The sequence below is a fragment of the Misgurnus anguillicaudatus genome, chromosome 16 (assembly GCF_027580225.2).
Source record: "Misgurnus anguillicaudatus chromosome 16, ASM2758022v2, whole genome shotgun sequence".
In the NCBI taxonomy this organism is placed as follows: Eukaryota; Metazoa; Chordata; class Actinopteri; order Cypriniformes; family Cobitidae; genus Misgurnus; species Misgurnus anguillicaudatus.
Genome location: NC_073352.2, coordinates 29791580 through 29809039, shown reverse-complemented (window position 1 = coordinate 29809039; position 17460 = coordinate 29791580). Strand labels below are relative to the sequence as shown.

The 17460-nt window shown below is 39.3% G+C and overlaps 1 protein-coding gene and 1 pseudogene across 1 annotated transcript in view; one reads left to right on the top strand and one right to left on the bottom strand.

Annotated features, from left to right (window-relative positions):
* fat4 (FAT atypical cadherin 4) overlaps positions 1-17460 on the bottom strand; it is a 99003-nt gene that overhangs the window by 20701 nt on the left and 60842 nt on the right. The window contains exons 7-8 of the mRNA XM_055177466.2: positions 3058-3238; positions 30-280 (exon numbers count right to left, since the gene is read on the bottom strand). Coding sequence (XP_055033441.2) covers positions 30-280; positions 3058-3238 — 432 coding nt within the window. The remainder of the gene's footprint in view (positions 1-29; positions 281-3057; positions 3239-17460) is intronic.
* LOC141350138 (5S ribosomal RNA) lies at positions 11844-11960 on the top strand (annotated as a pseudogene).

Genomic DNA, 17460 nt, shown 5'->3' with positions numbered 1-17460 from the left:
CTTTCAACAAACAGGTTCCCAAAACACACCTGTGGAGGTAGAGGCAGGTATGTGGGTGACATATGGATGATGGTGAAAGCGTGGAGGATTGTCATTGATGTCAGCCACCACCACAGACACTGTGGCAGAGCTGGACAGGGGTGTGGGCTGTCCGCCATCCACTGCCACTACCAGCAGCTGGTAACTTGCCCGTGTCTCTCGATCCAGCAGGGAACTGGTGATGATCAGGCCTGTGGATGGGTTTATTGAAAACTGACCATCTCCACCACTGAGGCTGTAACTGTAAATCAAAAACAAACCGGATGAAGGTACAGACAGACCCAAGATAAGATGATTTCCTGTATGAAGTTATTATGTCACAGTACATAATAAAAGAGAGCCTTTAATATTATTTTGATTGGATGCGACTTTGGAAAATGTAAAAAACAGCACTTCTGTGACTGCAGCTGTCATTACTCAGGCTTGACATTTATGTGTACGTTTGTAAATGTTAAGGAATTTTAATCTTGTCTGTTTCTCCAGTTTATGCGATAACGTGAATGTGTCTGTACTCTGCAGAAGCAGAATTTGAGAAGTGATTCAAGTTCACAGTCAGCTACTGGAAAACAACTAGGACACATGTGGCAGAAACGCTGAGTTTTTTAAATATGACAGTCATAAATCACTCATTTTCCAAAGAAAAAAAAACATTTATTTGAGTTCAGGGTTCAGAATCCTTCATTCATCCCATGAGCTAAAGACATCAGCCGAAGCGTCCTGATCAAAAGCACAACTTTTGAGCCGTTCTCATGCGGCTTTGAGTTTCGGTAAGGGTCTTGGACACAAACTCAATCTGACAGCTACATGCGCACATGGCAACTTTTCTGTGTCTGCGAGATACAATTTCCAAAAATGACAGAACAAAGTGCGAAAAATGAGCCTAAGAAGATAACATCCAGTCACGCACCCATCCGTTCTTGATCTGTGGGAACTGTGGTGTTGAACTGTTGGATGGCGCTGGTTCTGTGAAGTATTTGGAACTAAAGCCCCATGCTGTTCCACCCAACGCCCTCTGATCTGTCTGTCAGTGCTCATTTTTATCCTCATTAGCATTTGTTTAGAAAAGTGGAACACGTTGTCCACCCAGTCCATGAGCTTGTGGGAAGGGGTCACTTTATTTACATGACTGACATGTAACTTTGTATATGTGTGTCTCTGCATTTTTCTCTATGTGCGTGCTTTTGAACCAATCAATTATATTCTGTGGCTGTATTGGCGAAGCTTATTTTGTAAAAAATATGAGGCATATCTATACAAGAGGCTATATTACAGAGACAGACTCTAGAGCAGGGGTGTCAAACATATGACCCACAAAGGTGTCCAATCTGGCCCGCATGATGATTTATTATTAAATATTAAACACATATTTTAACAATCCTTTCAGGCGGCAGTCACGTGTGTTTAGTTTAAATAGAAGACATGCGGAAAGCAGCAAAATGCAGAGAGTTTCACTGGCGGAGCAGAGACGGAGCTCACGCAGTCCTTGTGCACCCAAACTTTTTGCCGATATCGCGGGTATGGCTTTTTGCGGTAGATGGCAAAAACGCATCAGCCTTCCGACGGTTGCGCAGCGTACTGTGCATAAATCAGTACAGCCATGAATCAGTTTCTGCTTTAAGCCGTGATGGCGACATGCGACAAACACACTGCAAAATATGGCTTTTTTACTTAGTATTTTTGTTTTATTTTTAGTTAAAACATCTACAAATTCTTAAATTAAGATGTATTTTCTTGATGAGCAAAATGGCTAAGGAAAAGAAGTCTAGATTTTAGACAAAAAATATAAAATTTAAGTAAATTAGTGCTTACAACAAACAAAACAATCTGCCAATGGAATAAGATTTTTTTTCTTGAAATAAGTTTACTTTTTTCATAAACACTTAATTCATTAATATTTTCTTATTCCATTGGCAGATTTTTTTGCTTGTTTTAAGCACAAATTCACTTAAATTTTACATTTTAGAACCGCCTTCTCCACTTTTTAAAAAAATGCAATTGCGCAACACTCCTGATTGACAACTAGGAGGACCAATAGTCCTGATGATCCACCCGGAAAAAGAAAATCCTCCGCAATACCTTTAATTTGAGGAATTTTTAGATATTTATATGGAAAACAAGACAAAAATACTAAGAAGTTGGTCCTACACTGCAAAAAAAGATTTTCAAGAACACAAATTCTTAGTATTTTTGTCTTGTTTTCAGTAAAAATATCTAAAAAGTTAAGATGCTTTTTCTTGATGAGCAAAACGACCCAAGAAAACTAGTCTTGTTTTTAGACCAAAAATATAACATTTAAGTGATTTTGTGCATAAAACAAGCAAAAAACTCTGCCAATGATGAGCAAATTTATTAGCAAATTTATCTTGAATTAAGTGTTTAAGAAAAATGTTCAAGATTTTTTTGCTTGTTGTATGCACAAAATTACTTTAATTTGATATTTTTGGTCTAAAAACTAGACTTATTTTCTTGGGTTGTTTTGCTCATCAAGAAAAAGCATCTTAATTTAAGAATTTGTAGATATTTTTACTGAAAACAAGACAAAAATACTAAGAAAATGTTTTCTTAAAAATTATTTTTTGCAGTGTAAGGTATAATAATTCAGTTCCATACAGTGGAATAAAGTTAAATAATATTAAATAATATCAAATTTAAGTGATTTTGTGCATAAAACAAGCAAAAAAAAATCTGCCAATGGGGTAATACCAGTGGGTTTTAACAGATGTATATTTGTGTGTATGTTTTATTGTACAGTATGAGTATGTTAATGTTTCTAAGGACTTATGAAATCACAGAGCCGTGTGCTTTTCTAGTTTTCTTACTAATTATTTTCTAGTTTTAGATAATATCAACACAATTATCAACACACTAAGGTTAAAAAAAGTTACCCGGCCCTTACATGGTGATGTTATTTACCATCCGGCCCTCAACCTAAAATAAGTTTGACACTCCTGCTCTAGAGCATCTATAAACTCCTATTCAAAATCTCTTAAGCTTGATAAACATGTGTGTGTGTGTTACCTGATCACTCCGTTGAGTCCGACATCAGCGTCGGAGCTGTTGAGTAGCAGGACATCTGTGCCAGTGGGAGCGTCTTCAGGAATGGTTGTATAGAAAGACATCGAGTTGAATGATGGAATATTATCATTAACATCACCAACCAACACTATTACTGTTCCCGAACCACTCAGAGACGGAGAACCTGCCGACACAAACAAAAAAGTGTGTGTTTATGTGTAGAAACATTGACCATTACCATTTCGGCCTTATGTGAAACATTTAACTGAAACAAAAGATTTTAAACACACATGGTTTGAGAATCAAGCACCGCAGATTAACATCCAAAACACCTTGGCTTTCAGTTCGAGTGGCCATGCCATGTGTTCCCACAGCGCCGCCCACCCGCTCCCACTCGCGCCGTGTCCAAAGCACTTTGGAATGTTTAAATATATCTGCACCGTTGCAGGGGGTGGCAGAGTTTTACAGATGTAATCTTGCTTTTTAAAACAGTGAGGCACACGGCAAAGATTTGGAAGAGAAAGAATGCTATTTTCAGCACAAATCAAGCCCGCAGGCCAGTGAGGAGAACCGGTCCAATGGGTCTGCGGGGATCAAGTTAAATGAAGAGCAGATGACAATAAGACAAAAGTGAAGTGATTTAAACATCTGCTGTCTCTCGCTGTGAATGAATGTGATTCAAATGAATTTGCTCTTCGCATAAATTTAACCTCTGATAACATCATACGCTTCAAGTGCTGCACTGTACAGCACCATAATGAGGAAAATCCAACTCATGAAAACAAAGGACATAGAGAAGAGACATGGAAGACCGTAGCCCAACATTTTCTCTCTGTGTGCAATCAATTACGGGCTGAGAGAGAGAGAGAGAGAGAGAGAGAGAGAGAGAGAGAGAGAGAGAGAGAGAGAGATGTGTTGTTCAGGCCTCTGGTGCTTCTGCAGATTAGTGTAATTAATAACACATGTTTATAAGCTGTTAGCACACGCTTTAATCTCCTCATCCTCACTGCAAAGACAAAGAGATTAGCATGGTGTCAGATTAGCATTTATCTGATGAGCAGGAGGAAAACGTGTCTTTATCATGGGCTAGCATAATGGACTGGACTGCTTAGTGTGAGTAGTCAACCAGTTTCCCAGAAGAGCAGTGGACTAGTCATCGGATCAACATTTGTTAATGACTTGTTGCATGCTGTGCAATGGTTGTTAATTGAGAGACAGTTTGTGAGAGAAAAGACTGAGTACTATAGAAGTCAAGGGTGCTTAAAACAGTTTTTGGTTACAAACATTGCCCAAAATATCTTCCTTTGTGTTCAGCAGAACAAAGGTATTTTTACTAGTAAATTATCAAAAAAATTGTTTTAAAGTAATCTGGTCCTTTAAATGATTACTTCACTTTCATAAAAAAAGTTAATTTACTCACCCCCATGTCATCCGAGATGTTTGTCTTTCTTTTTTCAGTCGAAAGAAAATTAAATTTTTTTAGGAAAAAATTTCAGGATTTTTCTCCATATAGTGGAGTTTAGTGGACCTCATAACAATCAATACTTTTAAACCACAACTTCTCGTCTTGCACTAGCCGTATGATGCACTAGCCGTGTGATGCGCCAGCGCAACCTTATGTATTACACAATCATGTCGAAAGGTCACGCTTTACACTTGCGGACCATTTTAAACAATAAACTGACATTATTTTGACAAAACACCTAATGCACATAGGATCTCTCGACATGCAGGACACATATTTTGGAAAAGGGAACCATGCACATGATACTCCGAACACTTGTTTTGAATTAGCGCCCCTCGGATAAGGAGTCACGAGCCGCCACTGCCTGTGTATCGTCTAAACCCAAACACTTTTAATACACATCACAGATGGAAGATTTTCTCTTATGAGTTTAATGAGAACACAGCCATTTAATGTCTCAATGATGCAGGTGTATATACATGTGACAGGTGTTCCATTACTCAGGTAGATTATCAGACACCTGATTCACTTAATCTGATCAATTTAAATCTGCTGGTATACAGTGGAATCATATCTGTCTGTCTCTCTCTGTGGTCGAATGTGTTCGAGTAGCCACATGATGATGTACCGAGCACAATGTTCTAACATCAATCCTGACTTCTAGTCCGAGCCTACAATGTTCAGCGCAGTTTTTAGGCTTTTATTAACAAAACTTAAGCAGCGGCTCTCTACCTCTTTAATTTTTGTTTCTTTTTGCGAGCGTGAAAGTTGTGTGAGCCTATTTCATCAATTGCGCTGAAATATCAGAGAAAGCTCTTACGTATACATGTGCAAAACGTTGAACAGCATGTATACTAACAACACAAGCCGGGACCTGGACATTTCTCCCGCTTGCGTTTAAACGAAGCAAAGGAACTTGCACACAGACCATCCCCTCAGTAATCAGGACAAAACTGAACAAAAGAGACGGATAAAAATACCAGGTGAAAACATGAATGTGTCTCTCTCATCCACTGTGATCCGATCGCCCAAAACGCATCTTGATACCAGGTATACCCTACTGAAAAATCCAGCATAAGCTGGTGAGCTGGTTTTAGATGGTCTCCCAAATTGGTTTTAGCTGGTATTGCTGGTGTAGTAAGCTGGTCTAGCTGTGTTTTGGTCACTTTTTATGCTGGTCTTGCTGTGTTTTGGTCACTTTTTAACTTGACCAGCTTTGCCAGGCTGGGAGGACCAGCTTAGACCAGCTACTGCCACCTTAAATCAGCTAAAACCAGCTACCAGCTTATGCTGGTCTTTCCTGGATTTTTCAGCAGGGTAAACAGCCTCTGAGTTTAAGTTTGTTGCTTTGAGACATTTGCCATATTGTTATTTGTATAGATGTTTTATTCCTGATGTGTGGATTAAGAAACGGTAACAGTGTCAATGACCTAATATTTTACACACACACACACACACACACACACACAGGCCACACACAGCATCAACATTTCCCTACCATTGTTTCTGTTTCAAAACCAAACCCTGTTTTCATTTTGCAGGATTCTGCTGGACGAGCTCCAGACGCTTTGACTTTGACTACAGGAAGTGATGTCATTACCTGTTTACAAGCATGACATTGGGTGAGTGTTAGCAATGGACCTCCATGTGAAACACAGACAGACTGACCTACACTCATATACATGCATGTCTAATGCCACGTTCACATGGGACTTTTCTCAAGTCACAGGTCTGATAAAGGCGATGAATCTAAATGGGTGAATATCTCAACTTTATACATACAAACCGTTTGGCAGACAAATATCGTCACTACAGCGTGTGCGTGTGTGTTCAGTAGAATTAAACAAAATGGTGTATTCATGCCACGATAACTTATCAATTCACTGTCCCCATATACCGCGTGTATTCGGAGGAGTAAATCAGGGTCACGGTCCAGTAACAGAGGAACGATTCACATTTATAATGAAACACTTATAATCTCTCACTGTGGCCTTTAGGTGGAGATAACCGTTTCATTTCCTCACAAATAAATGCAGCAGATGAATTTCTTTGAAAACACACACACACACACACACACATTGAGTTGGATTGCAGGTGCCGTGTGCTCAAGCCCTGAAAATGTGTTACGAATGTTCAGTGTACCGAGTCTGAGCATTAGTATCAGACAGCAGATCTGATCAAATTCATCTGAGAGGACTGAAATCATCACATGCAGAGACAGATCAGACCAGAACAAACGGCTCAGTCTCTCTCTCTCTCTCTCTTAACTACACAAACTGCTCCATCTGTCCGGAGTTCCTGATCTATAAGTCTTTTGTTGAATCCACAAACATATGGACGTCCTAAAGCCTCTTATGAGCCAACATTACTACTGACCTGCTGTGTGTGTGTGTGTGTGTGTGTGTGTGTGTGTGTGTGTGTGTGTGTGTGTGTGTGTGTGTGTGTGTGTGTGTGTGCGTGTGCGTGTGCGTGTGTGTGTGTGTGTGTGTGTATACCTGATAATCCCTAAATGTCTCCACAAAGATAGTAATACCAGTAATTTATGACATTTTGGAGACATTTTGGTCCCCGTGAGGACAACTGCTTATAAATAAAACTAAATGATGTTTATTTAAATATGTAAAAATGCTGAAAGTTTTTGTGGCGTTTAGCAGGGCTTCAGACTAACTTTTTTACTTACAGTATTACTAAGAAATACTTTGATAGTATATAAGCTTAACTCTATGGGGTGGTGTTCCGGACAGGGATTAGCTTAAGCCAGGACTAGGCCTTAGTTTAATTAGGAAATATTACTAGTTTAACAAACATGCCTTATCAAAAACATTACTTCTGTGCATTTTGAGGCAAAACAAAGGACACTGATGTATTTTAAGATATGTCAGTGCAAGTTGTTTTCATTTATTTTATTGTAGTCTAGGACTAAGGAACCCGCCCATAAATGCATTTGTTGCACATGTCATTATCATGCACAACTGTTTAAACTTTTAGAATAGAAAGTTATGAACCAAAGAATCAAACAACCTCTTTGACTAATTCTAGGCAAAAGACTCAATTTACAACAAAAGGTACATAATATCAGCAAGATACAGATGTCTTTTAAATTAGCCATATAGAATCCCTATGCTGATCACTATAGTTAGGTTATAATACATTTCTGGCTGGTAACATTATTTGATTAAACTATATATGAAGAGTTTGGTTCCAAAATACGATAAACGCCATTTAAACAAAAATGAGTTACCGCCAAAAATCAGTATTGTATCAGGTCAGTATTAAAAAGTTAATTATTAATTTTACGCAAAATCCAATATCAGCCGTGTTGTTCTGTCATCTTTTCTCCCCTTTTTCCCAAAACGCAATAAACGCCACTCCTCCTTTTCTGCAGAATGCAATAAATCCGCTCCACAAATTACAGCACACCATTACACGCATTTTAAACAACAATGGCAGCCCTTTGAATACACACCAGTGGCTGCTCGTGACTGCACTTCCGAGGATGCGCTAATTCATAATAAGTGTTCGGATTGTCACGTGTGTGGAGAGATCCTGTGTGCATCACGTGTTTTGTCAAAATAAGTGCCTGCTGGAGACGCGTCAAAACCGTTTATGATAAAAGAGACGCTCACGTTCCCTAAATACACGCAAGACACTCCCTTAACAGTAAACTCTGATTACGCATGAGATCTGGCACACGCGAGCATCTCCTTTCAAGTTCAAGGCAGCAGGCACTTATTTTGGCATGACACGTGATGCACACACGATCTCTCAAAGCACAGAACACATATTTTGAAATGACGAACCACACACATGACAAGCTACATACATGTTGTGACGAACTTCGCATTGCGAGTTTCAAAAAAAGAAGTCACCAGCCGCCACTGATACACACACAATCCTAGTTTTCCTCATCTACTTTGTACTTCGTGATCAACAAACAAACAAAAACAAAATAATACTTTTGATGACATTGCTTAACCTGAAAGACTTTCCACTATTTTACGCGAATCCAACGAAAATCGAGCAAGACCAAAACATTTTACAGCTGATCGCTGTGAAAAAAGTTCAGCGACGACGTCCAAAGTATAACAGCAGCAATGACAGTGTTGTTAATATGACAAAGTAAGTGTTTTGATTAATGCCATTGATGTTTTTTTTTAACCAGTGTATACCACTAGTCAACTAAATGAATATAACATGGCAAAGATGAATTCACATTTATATATTGATTCAATACATTTATAGCATTTTGAAAAAAAAACTTGGTCATGGTTTTATTGCATTTTGTGGAAAAAATAATCAGTTTTTATAATAAATCTTTAAAATTAAATTATGGATTTGAATTTTTAATGTTTTTATAACCTAAAGATGCTATGTGAAAGTCTGTAACAGAAAATTGTGTTTTTCATCGTGTCACTTTCTTGGTATAGAAAACGCGTTTTTACCGAAATTATTCAAATGGATTTATTGCGTTTTGGAAGCAAACTCTTCATATACAATAAGTTATATCCAGTGTTATCCAGCATATTGTATTGAGAATAAGTGGCATGGCTATATGCAGGGCTCGACATTAAGGCTTGTCCGCTTGTCCGGGACAAGTGGATTTTTTGTAGGACAAGTGTAAGAGAAAATTAGTTGTCCGACTGGACAAGTTAAATTTCAATCAATGTTACTTCACGTTATGTGCCGTAAACGACAGAGCAGAACGCGCAGCGCAAACACCGAGCGGAATATTGAACAGAGAGCGCGGCACGCCGACACACACGTTTACATGTACTGTTATTGTTACAAGCTGTGCGCGCATTAAACCTGATCACCAAACACGGAGGGGCAGGAGTTGCGGGACGGGATGGAGTGAAGTGGAGAGTGATGTTTCTTCAGGCTCCGGCGTGAATATAAATGACTTCACTGTGTGTCAAAAAAGCCGATTTAAGTCCGCATTTTTTTATCTTCTAAAGTTCGGTAAAAACACATAATGGGCTTAAAATCTTGTTTAAGAATCTGTTTTATAATGAGAATCTTTCTTTCAGCGCGCCTACGATTGTGTGCGCTGCGCGACAGCTGATTTGAATCTGACAAGAGTTCGTCACTGTACATTAAAATTCCCACACAAACATTACAGCGTAAATGCTAGGTTTAAGATTGATTGTATATATATAACAGATAATCTAGATACATTTATTCTGATAAGTTTTTAAAACTTGGTAATGTTTTAATGTTTTGCTTTAGTGTTTTTTAATGTCAGACAATCATTGAAAAATCTTCTATTATTTTGCTTTATTTGCTAGTCCGGGTTTGGTTGAAGGCTACAGTTTGTCCAGTTAGAACAAGTATGTCTCACTCAAAGTATTCAAATCGTTGACTTTATTAAATGTGCATAGATGTGTGGTTAGTATAATGCACGCACACGCACAGTCCACAAAACCTCCTTTGATTTGAATCAATCCTGCTTATTTAAACTATAACTATTTACACTATTCAGACGATCTCCTTTCCCGTTATCATTCACCTGCTCTATTCTCCGACACTGCGCAGACTCTCTAGCGGAAAGTTTTGGAACAGTCCATTTCGCACTTAATAACAGGGGTGACCGGATTAGTCCATTTATTAAAGGTGACACTTTTCTACAATCATTGAAATGACTATAAATTGTATGTTAATCTCAATTCATTTTAATTCAAATTAAAGTATTGTAGCAATTGTATGTTATACATTATTCTTATTAACACACCTATAATACTTAAACGTATTTTAAGGATGGATGATAGAGATTTTATGTGTCACCAGAGTAACTGCTGGCCCCTGCCTCGCCACCCCTATGAAAAATCCCTTGCTCCGCCACTGATTAGCAAAACACAAAAAATACATTATATTATTAATCTTTACCCGGACCAGTGACTTTTGTTCATGGACAAGTGAAACATAAATTTACTTGTCCGAAGGACAAGTTGCTCAAAAAGTTAATGTCAAGCCCTGATATGCATACTTTTATCCTTTACACGTTCCTTCTACCCAGTTTTCCTGACCTAGCAACCTGGGGCCGGTTGCACCAGCTGGATGTAAAAAAGTTTACGTCGGGCTTAGCAACGTCTGGCTTTGTGAAAAATATTTACGCATGTTGCACCATCTGAAACTACAACCAGGTGATGGAGATGATGCATATCTCTGCAATGCCTAATAATTCTAAATTAGATGTGTAACTTGTTTTCGACTTCACATGGGGCAGACCCATCAGTAGAGTAACTGAGCGCATGGTGACATTAAACGATTGAAGTGACATGCAAAAGAGGGGTAAAACCCAGTCGCCCATTTTGTTTTTTGTTGCGGATCCCCCACACAAAATTCAGCACTCGGCAGCTGCCCATGTCGCCCATGCCTAAATCTACCATAGCACACTTATAGGCTTACGATCTACTCATCTTTCAACATGAAATAACAACTAGAAGACATTTTTAAATATGTAGGTCCCATACTTGTAAAAAATGCTCGTGCTGTCTAAAAAAACTGTTCGCAGCCTGGAGCCCTGGTTTAGAGGTTGGGTTACAGGAAAAAGATACAGATTGTACAGTATAAAAGTCATTGTGTCTAAGAAGAGTCCCCATAAATCATGGAAACCAGTATTTATGTGGACTCTTGGGTGTGTGTGGAGGCAGTTAAACACACACACACATTTAACTTGTTGCATTTAAATGAGAGAGAGAGAGTGAGAGTTTTCTTTAAAGAGTCAATTAAACTCCAGTTAACACCGAAGGCGAAGATGTTTGTGTGAGCCGATCTGTTGCCCTGTTACTGCACCTCCTGTATATCTTAAAGAGCTCTGAATACAGAAAGACATCAAACACACTCGGCTCTCTCTGACACCTCAAATGTCCAGCTTTACTGCTTTTAATTTTGCTCAGGAAACATGTGCACAGTGTATCTCTTCAGTAAATTTGCATTTCATCAAGCGGTTGGATGTGAGGATTACATCTGAGTAAAGACTCTCATATCTCCCACCAGACATGACACCTAATTCGAAGATTAAAACCGAGAAACCATGACCTTAGTATCAGCGCTCTTTCTTCTCAATCCTTTCTCCCAGACATTAACTGCGCTTCCATTACCTTTCAAATTGCGCAATTGAAATGCAAATTGAAAATGCGTCAAATAAACGATTTTAGGCAATTCGAAAAAGGAATATACTACAAGTTTTTTCACATTTACCGCTGACCTAATTTGCGTAAAAGTCACATGATCATTCTTTAAATATGGCGTGGTATGTTTGGTTGGAGGACAAGACAGAAGATGTGTGGCGACGTCACAAAAACCGAGAAGCACATGACGTTAATCCAGCAGCCATATCACCCTGTAGCCCAAGAAGGCTTGCCCACTGAAGCTAAGCAGGGCTGAGCCTGGTCAGTACTTGGATGGGAGACCACCTGGGAAAACCAGGTTGCTGCTGGTAGAGGTGTTAGTGAGACCAGCAGGGGGTGCTCACTGTGGGTCCTACACACCAGTATAGTGATGGGGACACTATACTGTCAAAAAAGCACTGTCCTTCGGATGAGACGTTAAACCGAGGTTGTGACTCTCTGTCGTCATTGTAGGGGTGTGCCCTGGCATCCTGGCCAAACTTGCCCATTGGCCTACTAATCATCCCTCATACTAATTGGCTATATCACCCTTTCTCCTCTCCATTATTAGGCTGGTGTGTGGTGGGCGTTCTGGCACAATATGGCTGCCATTGCATCATCCAAGTGGATGCTGCACATTGGTGGTGGTTGAGGAAATTCCCCCATTCATATGAAAAGCGCTTTGAGTACTGAGAAAAGCGCTATATAAATGTAAGGTATTATTAATTAAAATACCGCACGAGCGATTCAGGAGTTGACGGCTATGTATTATTTCAAGATGTTTTGATATGCACAGTACCGTGTGAAGTTGAACACATCGTTTACCACGGATTTTTAAATGACTTCAATTACGTTTTAGTCGCATAACATCAGTAAACGGAAACGCCTTAATTTCGCAGTTGTTTTTTGTCGACATTTAGCAAATAGCGCTAAAGTTTGCGCAAATCTTTAATGGAAACGCAGCAAGTGATGACATTAAAGGTCACGTTCTTTCTGATCCCATTTTTTTAAACCCTAGTCAGTGTGTAATGTTACTATAATAGCATAAATAATACCAGTAAAATGATAAAGCTCAAAGTTTACCGCCAGGCGATATATTTTCTTTAACAGAATTCCTCTTTCAAAGCCTACAGTGAACAGCCGGTTTGGACTACAGCCCTCTACTTCCTGCTTTAATGACGTCACTAGAACAGTTTTTTGACTAAACTCCGCCCACAGGAATACATCAGTCGGCAGCTAAGCTAACGGCAAGCTAAGCTGATATCGAATCACAACACACTAAACAAACAACGCAATCAGAACTTGTTACGTATTTCTGAAGGAGGGACTTCATAGAACAAAGAAGACATCAGCCCATTTTAAGGACAGTGAAATCAACGGTATACAGATAAGTAAATTGTGTGAAAAATACCACATTTTTCTACACATGAAACATTAACACATGTTATATTGCTCGCTGTAAACACAATCAAAGCTTCAAAAACACAGAAAGAACGGGACCGTTAAATAGGAAAGCAAACAGAGATGTGTGCTGAGGTCTACTTTTCTCTTGATCTCAGCAATCTCACAGAAGAGATCTCAAAAATTTCTCATCAAATTCTTCCACAATCACATGATCGGACTCTCATCATACACATTCATTATATAGCTCTAGCGACTCACTGTTTGTCTCCTACTAAATAATCTGGATGTACCAAGGGTTTTATACGGTTCACAGAGAATGTGAGAATGGGAACGGACGGAAGAGGTTTGTGAGCGCTCGGGCTTTAAAAGTGTTTATTCAGATTTATTAAAGAGACACAAATCCCTCAGATCCAGCCTATAGACACACACACAGGGGACTTATAGCAGCTCTGTTTGCCCTGTAACTTTTCAGCGCTTAGAAGATAAAGAATGTTAATGACTGTGGGTCCGTTTAAAGACTCAAGGCTTTTCTGTTTTCTGGCACCGAATCCGCCTTTAAACACTTCCAGAAGCAGAATTCGAACCCGTCCATCAGCACATCTAATGAGTTCATTTGTGTGCTATGCACACAGCGTCTTTTCTTCCTCGGATGAGAAGTTCGGGGACATTTTAGCCCCGCAATGTAAAATCCCTTCCATAAACGCTCAGGTACATAGCAAACAACCTATTTAATAGGTTTCTATGTCTTTGAAAATACAGAAATCAACCGATTAAGGCATTTTTGCAGTTTACAGTTAAACCAGGAGCCTGTCTTTGTTCAGGTTTTACTGCGGTGAATCTTGTGCTCAGCGTAGAGCCGGTCGTCCGCCAGCAAACGCTGAACGTAGCCAGAGAAAATATCCTCAGATGAACTTCTGTAGACCTCTAATGCCTCTCAGAACAATGTGCTGGAGTATTTTTACCATCGCTCTCATATCTCATTTGCTGTATTTTATTTCTGTAATCTCTACATGCACTTGATAAACTGCCCCAGGCCCTTCATGCGCACATGTTTGTGTTTTAAATCGGTGGTTAGACAGCAGAATAAGTGGGGTGATGCTTAGTAATGATCTTACCTTCCTGTTCTGTTAATCTCCCTTACAAAAATTAACCATGGGGTTTTGGGGGTATTACTATTGGCAAATACTAGAGTAAGCATGGTTTGTTGAAGGGCTACATAATTTATCGTTTCAGCATCGACACCGCAATGTGCTCATCTGCAAGAGTTACATCACAGAACATTTATTTTAAAAGGAAAATTAGTTTAGATGGGTTTGCTAGTGATACACTGTATGAAAATGGTTTCAAATGACAGAAAGTAATCACAAAATTCTCTTAAAAAAATCTGTGAAATGCAAAGCAGAAGTGAAATCCTCCCAAGCAGAGCTTTTCATGTCATCTGGTGAAGTCATCCAGTAGTTCTCATATCGCAATTTACAACACGGAAAAGCAATACACAGCAATGTCAGTCCTTCTGTTTCATCGTGCAGGCCTAGTTTCTTGGTTTTAACTGTAGTAAAAAAAATTAATTTAAAATTTTTGTCTGTCAAAAACAACTATTAAGAGAAGGAAATGTTTTCTAACTAAAAAGGCTTCATGGACTTTTTCCTAAATTTCCTTAGGGGAAATAAAAACAATAAAAAGTAAGAGTATAGTGCAAGAAGAATATGACTGAAAATCAGGGGCGATTCTAGGATTTTCATTAGGGGTGCCCCGATATATCACTTGCTATGATTCTCAATGGATTACGGTGAAAAGCCGCCACATCCAAAACCCAGAGGGCGCTCTCGTGCAGAAACTCAATATGCGCTGTAGACGAAGAACCATTACACACGCAGCTCCAAGAAATGGCATAAGGATATTTATATTGCTGTTCTTTAAACCTTTACAAGTATTTTCATGATAATAAAGAATATGTATAATGTTTATGTTTGGCGAGTGTTGCTTTTTAAATTGCATGTTATAAACGACTTAAATTAACAGTGATTTCAGATCGATAAGGACTTTACTGATCAAAAGCCGTAGTACATGAAATAGCTGTGAATAATATTGGCTGTGCGATTCAGAATAGTTATCAGACATGTATTATTAATGTATATCAGCATTTATCGGTGCACCTATAATTTTCATTTTAGGGGGGCTCAGCCACCCAATGACAGTATAATCGAATAAATAAATACTATATAAATATTGAATTCATACAAAAAATCAGAACATTTAAGTATACAAGTTGAGTCATAATAAATCTGCATGCCCTTCACAATAGACGTGAAAGAGAAGACAATGCTGAATAAAGTCATATTTTTTGTTATTTTTGGACCAAAATGTATTTTCGATGCTTCAACACATTCTAACTGACCCACTGATGTCACATGGACTACTTTGATGATGTTTTTACTACCTTTCTGATCATGGGCAGTATACCGTACGTAGATTTTCAATGAATGGTCAACAAGCTCTCTGACTAAATATAAAACATCTTAAACTGTGTTCCGAAGATGAACGGAGGTTTTACGAGTTTGGAACAACATGAGGGTGAGTCAGTAATGACAATATTTTCATTTTTGGGAATCCCTTTACCTTTAATGACAGAGACTTCAACAGGTAGACCTATAAGACCGAATGCAATAAAATGTTTAAGATAATCAATTGTTTACTATGATACTCACTAAGACATCTATTTTGAGATATGTTAATGTGTATTTAGGGGTAGGAAGCACCGCGCAAACAATGCATTTTCAAGTTCCAGGCAGCAGTCCAGTCCAACACAGGTAATCTCATCAAAGATCACTTCAAGAATAAAAACATGGCCTCGAGTTTTGTTGTAAAACAGTACAAAGAGAAAAAAAGAACAAACTTTAAGCGTAGACTTAATAGTCCATAGAAAGACAAATACTATGCACCCTCTTCCAGCCTACGATGAAATCATTATGTAAAATTTGCAACGTACATTAATAGTTTCTACTATTTGTTTTTAACAATGTGTTGCTACAGCACGTCGAAATAAACACGTCAATTAACAGGAAATACATTTTTTGAGGGAATGAAAGTAGCGCATTAAATTTGGACACCCCTCTAACTCCTTATTGGAGTATTCCACTGAACTGCATAGATGGGCTGAACGTGCTGAAAGTCGCAGAGGGAAAAGAGCCGAAGTCTGCCCTGCTGCCGTTTTCAAATGAAATTTAAAGGGGACTAAAGCTATTATGAATTCCTGTACAGTTTATGGAGCTAACATAGCTAAACTTTTAAGGGGGGCTGAGAAGAATGGGGGGGGGGGGCTAAAACTTAATTAAAGTTAAAATTGAGATTTCTGAGTATAGTTAGTAGTTCAGTTGTTAATTCATCAGGAGGTTCACCAGTGACTGCAGTTTGTCTCAATTTGCTCTCCACTGAATCTCAGGGATTTCTAGAAGATATAATTGAAATATTAAAGGTCTCATTTGTAATTCTTTTCTTTCTCCCTCTCTCTTCATTCGTCTGCCAAGCACTCCATGTTTTTCCTCAGAAATGCTGCCAACATCTTTCCACAGAGCGCAGAACAGGCCCTCAATATTTTCTCTCGCTCGCTCGTGCTCTCTCTCTCTCTCTCTCTCTCTCGCTCCCTCTCGCTCTCGTAAAGCACCTTTTACTGCTGGCTCCTCCGCCACACTCCGCAGGAAAAACACACATTTCCAAATAATGACTGCAGCCTGCCAAAATCTTTCCCTCCCTCCCTCACAGCACCAACCAGCTGCCAGAGAGAGAAATGATATGGAAAGATATTGGGGAGAATTCCAGAGACAAAGAAAAAGTGTGAGGTCAAAGGTTAGGAAAGTGAGAAATACAGCGGAGGATTCCAGAGGATCTGAATGCCACGGATTCAATGCCAATGTTAAGCTCAGGGCGCACTCACACTATCCAAACCAAACCGCGCTCGGGCGCGTTTGACCCCCAAAGCCTGGTTTGTTTGACTAGTGTGATCGCTCTGTTCCGCGCCCGGGCGCGGATTGGTTAATCGCGCCACGGCCGGGTTGCAGAGGTGGGCCGAAGCGCGGTTTACTTGGGCTCAGGCGCGGAAGGCTGTGGTGTGAGCACAATCACACCTGAGCGCGATTCAAAAGGTGAAGACGTCAGTTGCGCGACCACTCACCTTCATCTGCCTCCGTAAAAACACTTTGATGCGTGCAGCGGGGTTACGTTAATGTCCGAGCTGCACACCTGACAGATCAACTAAGCAATATGATGACATGAGAGAGGGCTGTCTGTAAGCGCGCACCAAACGACTCCCGGTAAAAAACACAGACCTATCATTACGGTGGGTTCCAGTGTTAAGAGAGAGCTTTACTTCCTGCTTTTTTCAAAACAAACGCATCTTAATGACGAAAGCGTGCCCGGACTCGGATCGAT